Consider the following 17170-nt stretch of genomic DNA (forward strand, 5'->3'; position numbering starts at 1 on the left):
AAGACCGATTGAAGTAGGTAAAGGAGTACACCTAAGAAGGCACAGTGAAAATGGAAAGATAGCAACGAATGTTAAGAAGTAGTAGAGGAGCGTTAGAAAGAAGGAGCTGATATAATCACTGTGTGGGTGATTGTGCAGGGCAAATGATAGAGTGACCACTAAAATATGGCTTATGATTGAGCATGAGAAATCATTTCAATGCTACAAATGCAGACAGAAGATGCAGGTACAGAATTTTTGTCAGGAATACCGCTTACTATAGACCTATTTACCAGGGGAAGGCCAGTGTTCAAATTCCTCCTAAAATGTTATTAAGGGAAGTTGATAGGACAACTGCAAGTATCAATACCACTCTAACATTCTACTCATAACCCTGGCAAAATTTCTCATTTATGCTCCTATAAAATCACTATCTGAGGGTCCATTTCAACATTGTGAGTTTCTTCTGTGTACTAAATACTATTCTAGGAAAATGCTGAAAATTTAAATTGGAGGAGAAAAAAATTACTGTAGAAAATTATTTCTTGTTTACATCTAATATTAACTATATTTTATATAATTATGTTAATTTAAATAATATTTAGCTTAAAATTTAATTGTACTTTTCCTTCTCTTGGAATTAAGCTTTCCACATAACAAAAAGTTTTTAAATTTTCAAATAATCCATTTTCAAATATAATTTCATCTCATAATATATGGAAAATGGGGAGCATCTTGTTCCACCATCCAGATAGATATTATTTATCATTTTCTGTATTTTCTTCTGGTACAAACATTTCATAAAAACAAACTGACTTACAGGGAGGGGAACAACACACACTGGGGTCTGTCTTGGGGGGAGAGGAAGGGTGAATATCAGGATAAATAGCTAATGCATGCAGGGCTTAATACCTATTTGATGGGTTGATAGATACAGCAAACCGCCATGGCACATGTTTATTTATGTAACAAACCTGCACATCCTGCACATGCATCCAGGAACTTAAAAATTAAAAAAAAAAAAAAAACTTGCCCATACTGATGCTATTGTTCTTTCAACAGTTGACCTTTTCTCTGGCATTGTATCTTTAAGTGTATAAACACTTAAGCCACATCATTTTGAAACAAGAAGGAGACATTAGCCTATTGTTCTTTCTGATGGATATGCTTTAAGCTATGTATAGAAGTTATACAATGTATGTTTTCATATTATTAGATGATTTATCCAATTGATATACTGTCACAAAAGAGTTAAAATGTTTAATGTTCTTGTAAAAGAGGCTACCTAGTGAGAAGTTTCAAAACAAAATAAATCTTTTTCCTAAAAAAATTTTTAAGAATACTATTTAACATTTGCTAAGTTGATATTATTAATTCATGTGTATATAATATATACTTTTTCTATTATGTTATTAATTCCACATTCTTTGAAATCTGAGAGGATAAAAAAGCTTTCATATATAATCATCAAATCAGGATCTTCATGAAAAATTTTAAAAACTCATAGAAAAGCAACAAATGTAAACATAACATGCTGTTATATTATTGCCATCTTGAGTTTTAGTTCCACTGTAAACCAAATTTTATCTATGGTTATTAACATTATAATGGAAAAGTTCTAGAAAGCATCATTAAAACTTAGTAATTATTTTTCACTACTAGGCAATTGTGAACTGTTAAAATCAAACAAAGACTGTTAACACCACCAGTACATTTGTCTTTTGTACTGACTCATTGAGGATGAATCTAGTCTAGACGTTTCTAATGGGGAAAACTCTTCTTATCCATCATGTATTCCCAGTTTAAGTACTGTGTAAAATAACTGCATGTTGTATTAAACTGAATTACATCTTAATGTAAATAGTTGCAATAGTAAAACCTATTTAAGAATCGTTTTTGAATAGACTATTTAAATCTATTTAAGACTAAATGACTATTATGACTATTACTACTGCCATTGTTATTTAATGTAACCTGTTTTTGAGCCCAATAAAATTATTCACTAAATCAGTCTTTCAATATTTACTAAGCACTTATTTGTGCCAAGCTCTCTTCCAGGCATTGGGACTCAGCAGTGAACAAAACACCCAGAGATCCCTGCCCTTATCAAACTTCGATTCTACTGCTAAAGACAGATAATAACTACATGTGAGTAAATAGATTACATTAAGATGTATACATTGGCTGGTGGTAAGTGCTATAGAGAAACAGAGCAGAAAATAGATACAGGGAAGGAGTGGAGTGGGGTGAGATTTATGGCCTAAAGTAAGGTATTCAGGAAAAGTATTCATGTGCAGTTAGTATTTCAGCAAAGACATAAATGCAGTGAGGAAGTGGAACCTGGGAGAACTAGCAATCTCACAAAAGTATAAAAATGTCTGCAAGAAATTTGTCATAATTTATTTCAAAATTTGGTATAAAATATTGATAACATGATTTTCTTAGGCTATCTATCCATCTTCTTAGACATCTGCTTAAAACATATTCAAATTATCCACATTTTAAAACCCTTACATATAGGGAGGATTTAACTCATTAATGATAAAATCTAATTATAACTCTGAAAAAGTTATTTTGGAGGAAGAACTACTTATAGCATATAGAAGTGTGGCAGGCCAGGTCTCACTGATGCAGGCCTCCATAACGGCTGTTTCAGCACTGACTGAGTGGTTAAGTTAAATACTAAAAGCCAGTGCCCTTATACAAAGGCTGGAATGTAACACAAGCCCATCAAGAGTTTTGCCTAGGCCTTTTTTGGGCCTTAAAGCATGGCAAAATAATGAAGGAATTCTTAACAGGACGCATTGAGGACTAAAAAAATTTTACTGTGAGTCTAAAGAAACTCCCTAGGCCTCCATAAACAAGTTTATTGGGGATCTGAAGGAACACCCCAAACCGCCATGATTTAGCAGGAGACAAGATAGGGGTAATCACCCTAGCACCTGGACCCATTTACGTTAAGTAAATTTACTGAGGCTCCAGAGGAAACCTTTCAGGACTCAGACATTAGTTATAGATTAAAAGAAGCTAATCACTAATGTCTTTAGATGAATGCACACTTACACGTAGACATATAGCTTACATGGTATATAGCTTAAGGTATACAAGCTCTGGAAAACTTTGAAATTTTGAGTTGCTCTGGCAACAATTTCCAGGCCTTCTCCCTGCAACTGGTTGCAGAAATTAAAACTCTTTTCCTCCCCAACTCATCTGCATTTCACTATTGGGCCATGAGAAATAGCAGCCCAATGCTCAGTTTGGTCTGGCAACAGAAGTAAATACTAGCTATTTGTAAAATATTAAAATATGTCATAAAAATCTGAGTTTTAGTGAGGCAAGGGAGCATAATGTGTGGATATCTGAGGAGAGTATTCCAAGGACCAGAAGCAGCAGTACAAAGGTGGGATGGTTTATTAGCCTATTTCATACTTTTAATAAAGACAGAACTGAGACTGGGTCATTTATATAAAGGAAAGAGGTTTAATTGACTCACAGTTCAGTGTGGCTGGGGAGGCCTCATTACAATCATGGCAAAAGGGGAAGAAAACATATCCTTCCTCACATGGCAGCAGGAAGAAGTGCCTAGCAAAGTGGGAAAAGCCCCTAATTAAACCATCAGATATCATGAGAACTCACTATCATGAGAATAGCATGGAGGTGACTGCCCCCATGATTAAACTACCTCCCACTGGATCCCTCCTACAACACATGGGGATTATGAAAACTAAAATTCAAGATGAGATTTGGATGGGGACATAGCCAAACAATATCAGATGGTGAATGTAATTCCCAGTCATGATTGTATCTGATGAGCTCCACCAATGGTTGGGAGGCCTCTGAGGCTGGAGTAGAGACAGTAAGAGCAGGTAGGTAAAAGGTGAAATGAGAGAGTTGGGTCTGATGGAGCATGGCCTTGTAAGCCATTTAATGATGTTGGTTTTATTTTGAATGAAATGGGGCCATGCAGAGTTTTGAGTGGAGAAACACATGATAGCCAGTTTGCACAGGACCAGTCTTGCTGATGTCCTGAGATTAGCCACAGTGAATAAGTAGATAAGCAGAGAGATGAGCTGAAAGTCCATTATGGTAATGTAGGCCAGAGGTGATGTCAGCATAAATGAGGGCAATCAGGGGTGCTGAGCAGAGGTTGGGCTCAAGATGTACTTTACAGTAAAAATTAAGAGGATTTTCTGATGGAATGGGTAGGGGATGCGTGAGAGAAAAAGAGGAGTCAAGGAAGGCTCCAAATTGTGGGTAGAGGTAACTGGAAGAATAGAGCCTCCATTAACTGAGATGAACAGACATTGGGAGAAAGAAACACATCTGTGGAAGGGATGAAATTCAAGTGAAGATGATTAATATGAGCTTGGAGGTCAGAGGAAAAGGCCAGTCTAGATATATAAACTTGGAAGTAACGAGCACATACATGGTATTTAAATTCATAGAATTTGAGTAGAATCCCCAAGGGAGTGAATAACAAAAAGAGATTCAAATTTGAGCCTTAGAGCCCTCATGCTAATAGGCCTTGGGATATGAGAAGAAATCAACAGACCATAAAAGGGAGCAGCCAATGAAATAGAAAAAAACTTGGAAATTGCAGAAGTGACATAAAGCGGACTGAAAGGCAGGAATTGATCAACTGTGTTCAATGCTGTTGTTGAGAGGTTAAGAAAATAAGGACTGAAAACTGACCATTAGATTCACAAAAGGAGATCAATCACCAGTGTCCTGGCCAAGAGGACATCTTGTGGAGTGATAGAGTGAAAACTTGAAGGAACAAAGTTCGTGAGTGAATAAGTCTGGAAGTAGCATCTATGAGCTGCTTTTAAAAAAAGAGAGCCAGAAAGTAAGTGAGTTCAACGATTTTTTTAAAACAGCTTTATTGAGATATAATTTACATTTATTTCATAGCCTTGTTTTATATATCCATTTATTTATTTTGAGTTAGGAGAAATAAGATCATGCATGCATGTATTTATTCTGTTGAGAATAATCCAAAAGAGGAGGAAAACCTTGATGATATGGATAGAGATGAATGAATTGCTGGCATAAAATTCTTGGATGGAATCCAGTATACAAATGAAAGAGTTAACCTCTGGCAGTGGCACAGAGAGTTCATCCGGATAAATAAGAAGGTAGGTAGAGTTTGAGTAGAAAGCTGGTAGAGTTTTCTTTTGACAGCTTTTGTTTTCTCAGTAAAACTGGAAATAACGTTATTAATAGAAAGGGATGTTGGGAAAGAGGTGTTGGATGTTGGAGAGGAGAGAAGATATGAAATAGAAGAGTGTGACAGCCAATGAACTAAAAGAATAATTGCCTAGCTGTCTTAAGGGTCCATCTGGGGTAATGAATTTGAGATACACAAATTAGCATATTTTACCCAGTTGTGTTCATCTGCATAGTGTAGTTGGGAGCAGGAAAGAGTTTAATTTAAGCCATGGTTAGGGTTGTGCCAAGCAAGTGCGATGAAATATTCCCCTATTCTCCTAAGCAAAAAGTAGTCTCACTTTCCTTGGAGCTTCCATAGTGTTTCTCTTCAATCTTGCTTATTGAAATGTTCTATCTTGCATATATTCTTGTTGCTCAACAGCCCCTAATAACTTTGTATCATTCTAGTCCTCTATGTGTCTAAGCCTACTGTGAAGCATATAGCAGAATAATTACATCATAATGGTAATCTAAAAAATAGGATTCCCGGGATCAAATCTTCTTCACGATGAAGCCATATATGATAAAGAAAAGAACATCATCAATGGCAGTGTTACTGTAAGTCACATGTCTCAAAGTATAGTATAGCTCCCTCTGAAATATACTTTTTTCTATGTTGGAAAGAAGTCCTTTATGAACTATCTTTATGAATTTGTGAATCATTGAAAGAAACAGAGCTGGGCTTTGTAAAAATGACAGAATCAGTGAGTCAGTCTTTAGTCTCTTTAACCTTCATTTGTTACCTCTTTCTCTGTTCTGGGAGTGAGTCCTCCTCTCCAGCACTAAAATGTCTATTGTTTACCATCTCCAAATGCCTGACTCATAGAAAAAGCTCTGATACTTATACTGGTGTGAGATTTAATATTGCATAACCTTCAGTAAACGTGCCACCTTAACCAGGCAAATGCAATTGAAATGTTCAATCTGTTAAGTTCCGTGCCCTTTCAAAATAATTTAAGACTCAACAAATAAACTAAACAGATTTGGCCGGCCAAGGAGCATGTGTAAAAGCATTCAATATGCATTGGTTGAGGCCCTCAGAACAGGTAGGAATTATTTATTTGTTTTTAATTAGTTGAGTAATGAGTGGATAAAGGGGAAGAAAAAGGATGTTGGTCCATACCTTTTCCCCCTTCCTGGATACTTCTGCTTTTCTGGGGAGAATAAACTAAGGACTGCTTTCACTTTAGCTGCCGAAGTCTTCTTGGTAGCAATTGGGAGCAGATGAAGAGCAAATGGCATCATTGAAGCTGTGGAGTTGGCCTTTCCTTTTTCTAAGTCCACCTGACTGGCACGAGAGATTCCTCCATTGTCAATCCTCTCGATCCTGCTTATGATAGACAAGACCAGAACTTCTCTGAGATTCTAACTTGAACTTCTCTCTTTACCCAGGATATCTAGATACATATTAATGAATGCTATTTTCTATTTAAATTTGCTTTTGTCCTAAAACATTCTTCTTACGTTGTTTCCATTTTAATGTCTTTCTACTTACTTATATATCTTATTGTAAAATAAAAACTTACATCATTGGAGTCTGACATATCCTCGTGAATAATAAAGCTATTACTGTACAGTTATACATCTTAGTACATTTATACCTGTACTTATGCAATAGTTCTATATTTTTTCTAAGAAAATGCCTAATAACATATTGATAAGTAAAGAGTTCTTTGTTTCAAAGTAGGTTAATGTTTAAAATACATTTTGTTGTTAAGGGAAAGACAATCACAATATTTGAGTTTCTTGAGGTATTAAGACTCCTGCAGTGATTAATAGGGGGCAGATAAATGTGTGTATCCTCAGCGTATTTGGTTTTTAATCCTGGGGCTTTTAGTTCCTGGCTTTGTTGTTTGCACAGGGCGGCAAGAAGGCATGCTCTGGGTTTGGTATAAGCTGGATTTGGTCCAAAAACAGGATGTCACAGGAGTAAGGCACTAAACTGACTGAAAATAGATTTTGTCTTTGACAGGCGATGACATTTACCTTTGGTCTCTCATCACCAAGTTTACCACACCTAGCCCATGATGACAGACAGTGGGATGAGTTGGTATAAAAACCAAAGTTACAGGGGCCCTTGCGGACCTGTCTCTCCAGAATGACTATCCTCCATTTCTAGGTCCCAAATCATAACCATGAAGTTGATCTTATGGTACTTGGCTGTGGCACTTTGCTTCTGCTGCAAAGGTAAGAAAGATTTAAAGAATTATTTCCAATGTGATGGACTGCACGTATATATTTGTTTCATTGTTTAGTGTTCTCTACCTCAAACATTTTTCTTCCTAGCAATCTTTCTTACACTACACCTTAGAGTAGGATAAGAAAACTGGATTTTTCATACTTACCTGGCAGGGGAGATACCATGATCACGAAAACTGGATTTTTCATCCTAGTATTACTTCAGCTTTAACAATCCTGTCTTAAGGATGTGGATACAGGCATATCTTGGAGATATCTTTGGGTTTGCTACAGCCATAAAGTGAATATTGCAATAAAGCAGGTCACACACAGTTTTTGCTTCCCAACATGTGTAAAAGTTATGTTTGCCCTATACCATAGACTAAGGGCACAATAGCATTATGTATAAAAAACAATGTCTATACCTCAATTAAAAATACTTTATTGTTAAGAAAATGCTATGATCATTTGAGTCTTCAGGAAGTTGTAATCTTTTTGCCAGTGGAGAGTCTTGCCTTGATGTAGACTGCTGCTAAGTACCCAATGTGGTGACTGCTGAAGGTGGGGGTGGCTGTGGCAATTTCTTAAAATAAGAAAGCTATGACATTTGCTGCATTGATAGACTCTTCATTTCATAAAAGATTTCTCTGTAGCACGCAATGCTGTTTGATAACATTTTACCCACAGTAGAACGTCTTTCAAAGTTGGAGTCAGTTTTCTTAAACCCTGCTACTGCTTTAGCAACTAACTTTATCTAATATTCTAAATCCTTTGCTGTCATTTCAACAGTGTTCACAGCATCTTCATCAGAAGTAGATATCAATTAAACAAACTACTTTCTTTGCTCATTCATAGGAGCAATTTGTCATCTGTTCAAGTTTTCTCATGAGATTGCAGTTCAGTCACCTCCACTTCTAATTCTAGTTCTCTTGCTCTTTCTACTACATCCACAGTTACTTCTCCTGAAGTCTTGAACCCTTAAAAGTCATCCATGAGGGTTGGAATCAGCTTCTTCCAAACTATTTTAATGTTGATATTTTGGCTTCCTCTCATGCATCATGAATGTGCATCTAGAAAAGTGAATCCTTTCCAGGAGATTTTAAATTTACTTTGACTATATTCATCAGAGGAATCAAATCATTATTTATGGCAGCTATAACCTCATGAAATGTATTTCTTCAATACGAAGACGCTAAAGTCAAAATTACTCCTTTACATCTGGGCTGCAGAATGGATGCTCTGTTAGCAGCATGAAAACAACATTACTTTCCATGTATCTCTCCATCAGAACTCTTGAACTCTTGTCAATGAGCAGTAATATTTTGAAAGAAATTTTTTATACTGAGCAGTAGCTTTAAGCAATGGGCTTAAAATATTCAATAAACCCTGCTGTAAACAGATATGCTGTCATCTAGGCTGTGTTATTCCATATATACAGCATTGAAAGAGTAGATTTAGCATAATTCTTAAGGGGCCTAGGACTTTCAGAATGGTCAATGACCAGTGGTTTTAACTTCAAGTCAGAAGCTGCATTAGATCCTAAAAAGAGAATCAGCCTGTCTTTCAAAGCTTGGAAACCAGGCATTGACTTCTCTCTAGCTATGAAAGTCCTAGATGGCATCTTCTTCCAATCGAAAGCTGTTTTGTTTACAATGAAAATCTGTTGCTTAGTGCAGCCACCTTCATGAATTATCTTAGCTAGATCTTCACCTCTGAACTTGCAGCAGCTTCTCCATCAGCCCTTGCTACTTCACTTTGCACTTTCATGTTATGGAGACAGCTTGTTTCCTTAAACTTCTTGAGCCAACCTCCGCCAACTTTAAACTTCTCTTCTGTGGCTCCCTCACCTCTCTTAACCTTCAGAGAACTGAAGAGAGTTACAGCCTTTTTCTGGATTAGGGTTTGGCTTAAGGGAATGTTGTGGCTAGCTTAATCTTGCCAGGCCACTCAAACTTTCCCCATATCAGAAATAAGGCTGTTTTGCTTTTTTATCATTCATGTGTTTGCTGGAGCAGCACTTTTAATTTCCTTTAAGAACTTTTCTTTTGCATTCACACATTGGCTAAGTGTTCAGCACAAGTGACTTAGCTTTCAGCCTGTCTTGGCTTTCCACATGCCTTTCTCAGTAAGCTAACTTTTGATATTAAATGCAAGATCTAGTGATATTAAATGCAAGATCATTTCTGACTTTTGATATTGAATGCAAGATCTGCCACTCTTCTTTTCACTTGAACATTTAGAGGCCATTGCGGAGTTATTAATTGGCCTAATTTCAATAGTGTTGTGTCTCAGGGAAAAGGGGAGCCCAAAAAGAGGGAGAGAGATGGGACCAATGACCTGTTGGTAGAGAGGTCAGAACATATATTAAGTTTGCCATCTTACTGAGCATGGTTTGTGATGCCCCCGAAAAATTATAATAACAACATCAAGAATCACTGATCAAAGATCACTATAATAGGTATAAGAACAATTAATTTGAAATATCGTGAGAATTATGAAAACATAATTCAAAGACATGAAGTGAGCACATGCTGTTGGAGAAATGGTGTCAACAGAGTTGCTAGTCACAGGGTTGCCACAAATCTGCAATTTGTAAAACACGCAATATATGTAAACCTCAGTAAAGTAAAGCACAATAAAATGAGGCATGCTTTTAAACATATGTATACACATTTAGATATGTTTGTTTTTAGCAACTACCTAGAAATATTACTAAGCAGGTCACACAAGATACATATAGGGTTGTTTGTTACTCATTTTCTTGTTATTCAGTTTATACTTTGATGGTTCTATCTAGAATGCATATCCATATTAAGACTAAAGATACAAACAGGTTATCATGTTTTTCACAATCAATAAATTATTACCAATTAAAAAACTGGATCATCATCAAAAGCAACACTTCTTAAACTAACAAACTTCCTAGATATTTTAGAAAGTTCATTAATTAATTTCAGAAATTAATTTAAAGGCAAGATGTCACTCATTTTGAGAAAAGTAAACATTAAGCAAAATGAAAATGTCCATAGAAACAAAGGTTGTTCTGTTTCTGAAAAGGGCGGAAAAGAAGACATTATCCAAACATAAGGGAAAAAGTCTGCAAAAAGCAGGAGATTTTATTTTAATATCGAAACTTAAAATCTATTCTTTAAATTTGAGAGTAGAACACAAAACACACGTTACTTTTCCCTGAGATGCCAGAATATAGAGGACTGTGATTATTTGTCATGGTTAAGAGAAAATATTTCTATGTTTAATTCAACTATCTGGGAAATTATCTGATGAACCATTAGAAAAGGATTACTTTGTGTAATGGTGATTCTTATAACCTACATAGTGCTTTGCTATATTCTTTTTTCCTGTTGTATAAATGTGTTTTTTGTTTTTTAAGAAATGGAGCACAGACCACATTATTTTCAAAGCATTTATTAAATGATGTCTTATCACCATAAAAATAATTTTAAAAGTATTTGTTAAAGCATATTAAATTTGTTGAAGAATTGACTCATGTTTCTAAAGCAAATTCCTATATGTCCATCCATTGTAGTTCTGGAAAATGATTATTTCAATAGACTTTCCATAGATAGGTGATTTATAAACAAGATTCAAAGATTTTATGTATTTACTCATGATGTCATAGTGAGAACTAAGAAACATACTTGGAAAAAATTCTAGTTGCCTTATTTGAAATGAATTTTTGTTGCTCTTAGTCAATGAGATTTATGTTTCAAATATGGACTCCCTTCCTTTTCAGTAGGTTACAAGATAACATCTTGGGGCCTGGAAATTGCTAAAGGCAAATATTTAGGCAGTATCATATAATCAATTGGAAGAAACGTTTGCATTGTTTAACCAAGCATAACTATACAGAAAGAAAAAAATATTGAAAAACAATTTTCTGGTTAAGTAGAAGAAGAGCAGATATAAGAGACATAGCTAAGGCATAAAATAAATATGTATAATCTGGTTTTATTTTTTTCTCAGGCTATTCTGTATTCTCATTAAAGTTCAAATAATTGATTCTGTTCTTTTATTCTTATTTCTTTTTTGTCTAATTCACTGCTTGTGAACACATTACCCAGAAAATGTTTAGGGGAAATAAAAGCATATGAAATTTGGATCAGAAAACATACTTTAGATCAAGAGCTGTAGTTGTGTGAAAAAGATATAAGATGCTGGCTAATATTAATTTGCGAGCTTAATTTATTTGGTCATGCATATATTCAAGTCTGAGTTAGCATTGAGAATTTTGATATCAAGTATGCTGGTAGGTAAATGTGTTACATAGATTATTTCCTATTAAATAAAAAAGCTGTGAAATAATAAATTACCGTTAAAGTATTACAGTTATCAGATATAAAAAATGGATTGCTTATATTGAATTTTAAGGAAGAATAAAAACAAAAAGAATGTCTTTTTCATTGTCTTAAATATGTTATAGGGAATTATAAAATAACTTTTTCTTCGTTTTTAAAATAGATGTGGAAGCCCTATTTTACCGACAGAATTCAGGTCAGTATCCTTCAGGAATTAATCTTTACTTTGAAACATTATGCTGCATTGTGAGGCTGCTTTTGAATCAGAAAATAAATGTGCTTCCTACACACTCGGTTTTGTGAATGAGCTCCCATGACTCCTCATTTACCCCACATGATTCTGAATTCCTTGAGGACAAGATTTTGGTGTATGCTGTTCATCCGATAGTCATAATGCCAAGAGCAGTGGCTACTATGGAGTGGGTACTCACTACATCTTTGTTTTAAATTAATAAAATAAATTGAGATTATCAATATAAGATTTATTTGCCTACAAACATTTTCTACATGAAAGTAACCAAATGCTTCGCAAGGTAAACTTTCTGAAATAAACCAAGGATACCCTAACTTCTTACCAAAGAACACAAGGGACTTCTGGAAATAGCTTAATTCTTTTTTGTGGACATGAAAATGCATGTCCATTATCATAATATATTCTATATAATGATGCCCTTGTTATCTACTGACTTGTGTAAGCCAGTTTGTCCCTATTCCAGAGATGGTTTCTGAGTTTCTCTGTCTGCTTTTGATTTGCCTTTCTGTCCCCTCTCTTCTGTTCAACAACTAGCTCTATGTTCTCACAGGATCATCATGTCTAGGTCCAGCAGCCAGTTACAATTCTTACTTACTGTTTTCAGTCCACTGGGCTGAGAACACCATTGATGCAAGCTCATTAAGCCTTGTACCTGTGGTAAGGATGTGCACTCTGAGTGAGGTCCCAAGAGATTTCTCCTGATGGGGACAGTGAATAAGCAAGAATTCATACACGTACTTGATGATACCTCTATTTGCTGCAAGAGGATTTAGGGACAACTTCTTTACTGTAATCCGCACTGCAGATAGAATTTTCCAGGTGTTTAAACTACAGAGGATATTACTGTGCAGTTTTCTTTTGAAACATTTATATAAGTGTCTCCAAATCCCATCTGTAAGCCATTTCTTCTTAGCCTTTGGCTAAATATGTGTGTGTGCATTTGTTTGTGCAACTACATAAGATTTGTTTTTGACAACAATTTATGAGAACATATGTGAAATGCTTTATCTTTTAAATGTGCTATTTACTGTTTGTCTTAATTTACCCCTTCATCTCTGGGATAGGTTTACTGATCATAAGTCCCGGATTTTCCTGAATTGGATTTTAGTTCCAATTTCTAAAAGTTTATCCTAGTATCAGACCATGTGCCTTGACTCTTTATTTGAATAATTTGGTCAGTTTGGGTTTAGAAAATTTTAAGATTATAGAACATAGAGAAGCATTAAAAACAAACCGCAATTCTGTAAGTCACCAAATAAATATGTCACCAAAAGCATCTTTGAGGTTTCTTTAATATGTAATCAACATGCAACTTTAGGCAATATTTGTTGCCATTGTTAAGTATTTTATTCCACATAATTATTGAGAAAATTCTTTTGGAAAGCAATGACTTGATTTAATAAAAATATTTTTATATTTGCAAATCTTAATAAGTGCATTTGTATGTAAATTATAGTTTTTGTTGCAAACTACCAATTCTTATTGTGAGTTTTTGACTCAGCTGTACTTATAGCTTGACAAGGCTGCACATTTACATGCCATTTATTTAAGTATGGAGAAAATTTACCTTGATTTACAATAATGACAAATAATTTGTAAGTTGTGTATACATAAATTTTAATATTCAGCAGTAAGCTAGAAATTCTAGCCATTTGATTCAGATTAATCGTAGTTTATTCAGTATTTTTGTCACATGAAAATATCTTAACTAAATCTTCTGTATTTTACTAAAAGAATAATAATTAGTGTTTTGAAGCACCTTTTAAGGCATCTAAGAATTATTGAGTTTTGCCACATTCTAATTTATGCATTTGGACTGGGCATGAGAGTGACTGGAAGAATAGCCCAGACTTTCTCTTTTATGGGGGTATTCTGGAGAGGCAGAAATGCACCAATGGCTAATTACCATATTCATGCCTGAGTATTTAATTCAAAGAGTGTATCTCATTGAGAGTACCTCCCAGAGACAGCAAATGGCTCTGATCAAGATTCACTTTCTGCTACTAATGACAGCAATTCTCCTTTTATTTCTTCAGGTGGTAAAACAGCTGCAAGCAGATCAGGTAAATGACTTTGTTCTCATTTCTTATATTGTTTATACTCAAAAGCAATAGGGTGGTAGTGCTTTGCTTTGGACACAGGGCATATCTCCCCTGGAAAAATCCTTCAAAAGCTTAAAACATAATCTCCCTTATTATTACAGACATGCTTTAATGTGTTTTTGTATAACCTGGGCCAGACATTTTAATCTTTGATCAATACTTATACAGGTGGTGAAATTTAAAACGGAAAATTGCTCTGGTTATTTGCTTTTCTAGAATGTCTTAAACCTGTGGTAGAAATGTGTACATGGATTTAAGGCTTTACTTTCCTTATTTTCATCAGCAGGACATGCTGTCATTTTTTTCTTCCAAGATTAATTCCTCAGTGATCTGCTTTAAAATTAATCTAGTTTCAACAGTTTTGCTAGATCCTGTCAGGTGATTGAGTATCAACATTCTCCTTTTCTGTTTGTTTCTCTACCCACGGAAATGAAAATGAGTCATAGCAAATCAACTAGACTGCCTTTATTAAGTTTTTCTGAAATCCAACATTATTAAGATTATTATTGCTAATATCAACTTAGATTCAATTGCATTCTGGTCTATTGTACACAGCAATCAAAATAGTCCAATATACTTTCCTGTGCTTTTCTTATAGGACATTTTACATCCCTACCTTATTCTATAACATAAACAAAATGTAATTTTAAAAAGTTTTCACATAAAGTGAGATTAGGCAGCAGCTCAGTTGTGTCAGAAAGACAGCAAGGTTATTTTTTCACAGGTATGGATGGGACTCATTAAGTTCCATCACAGTGACATAGTAAGAGTTTGTCTACAAAATCTGGTTGTTACTTTTATCGATGGGGGCATAAGAGTCTCCAGCATTCCTTTACAAGCCCCCATTTAAAAATGAGAGAAAAGTAAGGGTACGCTTGGGATTCTATAGTTCTCTGAAAGTTCTTTAAAATTCTGAGGAATTGAATTTACTCTTATGTGTGTCAGGGAACTTTCCAGGTCTGGTTATTATTTAGAAGGGACACGGGGTTCTCCAAGGATAGAGCTGCATTAAGTGAATAAAAATGTCAAGCAAGGAAGTCCCCATTAAACCCTCAACCAGCCAACATTAAACTGGACAAACCATAGGACATAGTATTCCCTCAAACTGTTCATTCCTACCGAGACTCATGCGTTTGAGGAAAGGATTATAGGCCACTACAGGACTTTGTGTTTTTTGATATCCACTGATTTTTACTGATGTCAGATAACATAATTCATTTGTTCCCCTTGCTTTAAAAATCTTCATATCCACACAGCTGAATCATGTTCACCTCTCTTATCCGGCCATTTCTCTCCATGAGGTAGGGGTGAAGAAGCAGAATTATCTCTATTTTTCTTTTCTTCTCCATTCTGTGGTTTAAAGTATAAGCTAACCCTTCCAAAATGTTGTGCAAAATGTAATATAAACATTTTATTTATCCTTAAGTTATGAAATAGATATTTTATTTATCTTTGTGCAGTATATACGTAATCTGTCTTTAAGCAAGATGAAGACACTGTACATTACACTTAAGAGCAAAAGATTTCTTGGCAGATTTTTTTAACCATGCAATCTTGGACAAATTATTCAGTCTCTTCAAAATATCTATTTTCTCATCTACAAATGAAGAAGATTAATGGCACCTACTCATAGAATTGAGGCTACTAAAGCAATGAGGCATATAAAGTACTGTTATGCAGGTGTTGTCCATTTGAAAAACATACTGACCATTACTCCTAGTAACTTCAGCAGTAAATATTTCTGAGCAAGTTTCATATAATAAAAACAAAAGAGATAACATAAAGTTAATAAAGTTAGTGAAGACAAATGTGGCACATTGAATGTGCAGGATGCCAGGTCTACTCATTTCAACATTAGAATGAAGAAATATTGCTCTAATAAAATGAAGGATCTAATATGTCTCTGGAGTTGAACTCAGGAGAGGTATGATGAGTATGACAAACACATCATGAATTAAATAAGTGAAATAAAATGAATCTTAATGAGTTTGATGCAGTAAATTTGCTGAGGCAAGTCAAATGTATTAAAGGACAGGGTTTATCCCAGTTGAATGTTGGCTGTGTGTAAGACACTGGACTAGGTGCATTCATCCCACTTAATACTCTCATTTAATTAATACTTCTATTATGAAGTAGATACTCTCTTATCCTTGTTTATGATGTACTCCCCATGTAGAAGATAGGAAAATTTTGTTTTAGAAATGTTAAATTGTTTATCCAAGGACAGGCCAAGAACACAGAACACAGCCAGGGGCAGCAGTACTATTGCAAGTGTATAAATAATTAAAAATTTATATTGGGCATGGTGGCTCACACTTGTAATCCCAGCACTTTGGGAGGCCAAGGTTGGTGGATGATCAGAGGTCAGGAGTTTGAGACCAGCCTGGCCAACATGGTGAAACCCTGTCTCTACTAAAAATATAAAAATTAGCCAGGTATGATGATGGGTGCCTGAAATCCCAGCTACTCAGGAGGCTGAGGCATGAAAATCACTTGAATCCGGGAGGTGGAGGTTGCAGTGAGCCAAGATCATGCCACTGCACTCCAGCCTGGGCAACAGAGGGAGACACCATCTCAAAAAAAGAAAAATTACAAATAAAAGGAACAAAGTAGCACATAAACTGTGTTTCTCCTACTTCGACAAAAATATATTCATGACAAGCTGGAATGCAGTTTCCTATGCAGAAAATTTTGATTTATTGGAAGCCAATGAAAGAACAGGACTGGCAGTGCCATCGCCAAGAAGGAGCCCGGGCCTTCAATCTCTGGCTTAGTCACACTGGGAGAGACGGCCCAGCTTTCCTCTATCAGTCCACTTCTTTCTGCAAACTGACCACCCTCTGTTCATTCCTCACACCTAGGGCTTCAATCTATGCACTGTGATCTCGCCTGGGGAAGACGGCCTTGGGAAAAAGGCCCATGCAGGTCCAAGTATCAGGCTTGGAGCTGCATCCCTGGGGACTTATTGTCCAGAAAAGGGGAGGGAGGGGCATACACAGGCTCCGAGAAGGCAAAGACTCTTCACCATTGGCCTGTATTCTGTGTTCTCTGAGGAACGCCATGACCCAGGAAGGTCAGCATGAAACCTGCGCATATCAGAGCAGTAACCTCTGTTGCCTGGGTCTAAGAGCGGT

General features: G+C 35.6%; 1 protein-coding gene across 1 annotated transcript in view; it reads left to right on the forward strand.

Annotated features, from left to right (window-relative positions):
- Nucleotides 1-926: 926 nt before the first annotated feature.
- Nucleotides 927-17170, forward strand: part of MUC19 (mucin 19, oligomeric) — a 172981-nt gene continuing 156737 nt past the window's right edge. Inside the window, exons 1-3 of the mRNA XM_032248461.1 lie at nt 927-7374; nt 11845-11877; nt 13971-13997. Of these exons, the coding sequence (XP_032104352.1) occupies nt 7323-7374; nt 11845-11877; nt 13971-13997 (112 nt within the window). The 5' untranslated portion in view covers nt 927-7322. The remainder of the gene's footprint in view (nt 7375-11844; nt 11878-13970; nt 13998-17170) is intronic.

The sequence above is a fragment of the Sapajus apella genome, unplaced genomic scaffold (assembly GCF_009761245.1).
Source record: "Sapajus apella isolate SASKATOON/1434 unplaced genomic scaffold, GSC_monkey_1.0 scaffold66, whole genome shotgun sequence".
Lineage (NCBI taxonomy): Eukaryota > Metazoa > Chordata > Mammalia > Primates > Cebidae > Sapajus > Sapajus apella.